General features: G+C 40.1%; 1 protein-coding gene across 1 annotated transcript; it reads right to left on the reverse strand.

The window, feature by feature from the left end:
- Window positions 1-769: 769 nt before the first annotated feature.
- Window positions 770-1,705, reverse strand: LOC142257795 (olfactory receptor 5V1-like). Its single transcript, XM_075330009.1, has one exon. It carries the CDS (start codon window positions 1,703-1,705, stop codon window positions 770-772), a length of 936 nt encoding a protein of 311 aa, XP_075186124.1.
- Between the last annotated feature and the right edge of the window lie 363 nt (window positions 1,706-2,068).

A 2,068-nucleotide genomic window follows, 5' to 3' on the forward strand; every position in this document is an offset into this window, starting at 1 on the left:
AGTTACAGCACACATCGGGTTAATAAACCCGATGTGTCCTGCAGCTACATGTGCACAGAGCAGGAGCCGGCACTGACAGTGAGAGCGGCGGAGGCTGGTAACAAAGGTAAATATCGGGTAACCAAGGACAGGGCTTCTTGGTTACCCGATATTTACATTGGTTACCAGCCTCCGCAGAAGCTGGCTCCTGCTGCCTGCACATTTAGTTGTTGCTGTCTCGCTGTCACACAGAGCGATCTGTGCTTCACAGCGGGACAGCAACAACTAAAAAATCGCCCAGGACATTCAGCAACAACCAACGACCTCACAGCAGGGGCCAGGTTGTTGCTGGATGTCACACACAGCAACATCGCTAGCAACGTCACAAAAGTTGTTCGTTAGCAGCGATGTTGCTAGCGATGCTGCTTAGTGTGACGGGGCCTTTAGGCTTAATCCCCGACACCAGGTGAGCCAATAAGAATGTTTCATCACTTTTGTTACTAGATGGTGAGAGCCCACTCAGGTCTCTGCTCTCCAAAGAATTTACATTGTTAGCCAATCTGGATTGGTAATTGACTCAGAGAGTAATGATGGCTAAATACAATTCCCCTAAGCTTTATAACATTACTTAGATATGCAGCTGAATGTAGGTTCTGACAACCTTAAGCAAAGAAGTTAGTACTGATTAAGGTTGATTGCCAGGCCTTCCTTAATTATTTATTAGGTGGTAAAATTTGGTGCTACAAAGGGTATCCATTTTGATGTTTGACATGCAAATGCCCTCTTTGTTTTAAGGAGATTTAATGTTCTTTTTTATAAGTTTTAATGCACCATTCTTAACATCCTTATTTCTAATGCTGTAGATGATGGGATTCAACATAGGAGTGACCACCGTATAGAGAACAGAAACTGCCTTGTCTGCCTCCGAAGTGAAAGAAGATCGAGGCTGAAGATAGACAAATGTGATGGTTCCATAATATACGGTGATGACGGTGAGGTGAGAGGCGCATGTAGAAAAAGCTTTTTGTCTTCCTTTGGAGGAATGAATCTTTAGAACTGTTGAAATGATATGTATGTATGAAACTACGGTCATGAAGAAAGCAAAAATAACAAGAATCCCGGTTGCTACATACATTGCAACTTCATTGAGCCAAGGCTCTTTGCAGGACAATCTTAAGAAAGGAGGAACCTCACAAAAGAAATTATTGACTTGAGACTTGCAGAAAGGTAACTGAAAAATGAGGGTCACATGTATGAGGGCATTTATTACACCCATACCCCATGATAAAAGAGCTAAACAAACACATATCCTCTTGTTCATAATAGTGTTATAATGTAATGGTCTACAGATGGCTGCAAACCTATCATAAGCCATGACTGATAGTAAGATACATTCTGTTGCCCCAAGTACCAATGCAAAGAACATCTGAAAACCACAACCCAGAAGGGAAATACTTCTGTCCTTGGATAAAGTATTTTTTAGGAGTACGGGAACAATGGTGGAGGAGAAACAGATATCAATAACAGAGAGATTACTCAAGAAGAAGTACATAGGAGTGTGTAAGGTTGGATTGGTGCTCACCACAATAATAAGTAAAAGGTTTCCTGAAAATGTACACATGTACATCACCAATACTATAAGGAAACATAAATTCTGAAGGTAAGGAACAGTAGATAAGCCAAGTAGAAAGAAAAAGTTCGGACTTGTTTGATTTGAGTTCTCCATATAATATTTCCTGTATCTGAATCAAAACATGAGGAGCACAAAATTGGTGAAAAAGTTGACTATGACAACATCATCCATAGCTTAGATGTTGTTAGAAAGTAAAACTCTATTCACACTTCAATTATAATATATGTTTAATGTACGTTTAAGGAAAGCTCACAGTGCGTGAACCAAACATACTCATAGGGAAGGTGTCATTTAGGTATAAGGTGTAGTCAAATATGCTATTCCATGCTGACGTATAAGGCGAAAACCATATGTAACACATTGTATGTTTTATATAAGTGGGGTCCTATAGGCAACCACAGTATGGCATTAAATGGTATGATGCCATTCTTGACAATGAAATCGGTTTGATGTGGA

This window comes from Anomaloglossus baeobatrachus, chromosome 12, assembly GCF_048569485.1.
Source record: "Anomaloglossus baeobatrachus isolate aAnoBae1 chromosome 12, aAnoBae1.hap1, whole genome shotgun sequence".
Classification (NCBI taxonomy): domain Eukaryota; kingdom Metazoa; phylum Chordata; class Amphibia; order Anura; family Aromobatidae; genus Anomaloglossus; species Anomaloglossus baeobatrachus.

Bases quoted from the DNA above. Each gene is read 5' to 3' on its own strand.
- LOC142257795 (XM_075330009.1), bottom strand. From the start codon at position 1,705: ATGGAGAACTCAAATCAAACAAGTCCGAACTTTTTCTTTCTACTTGGC.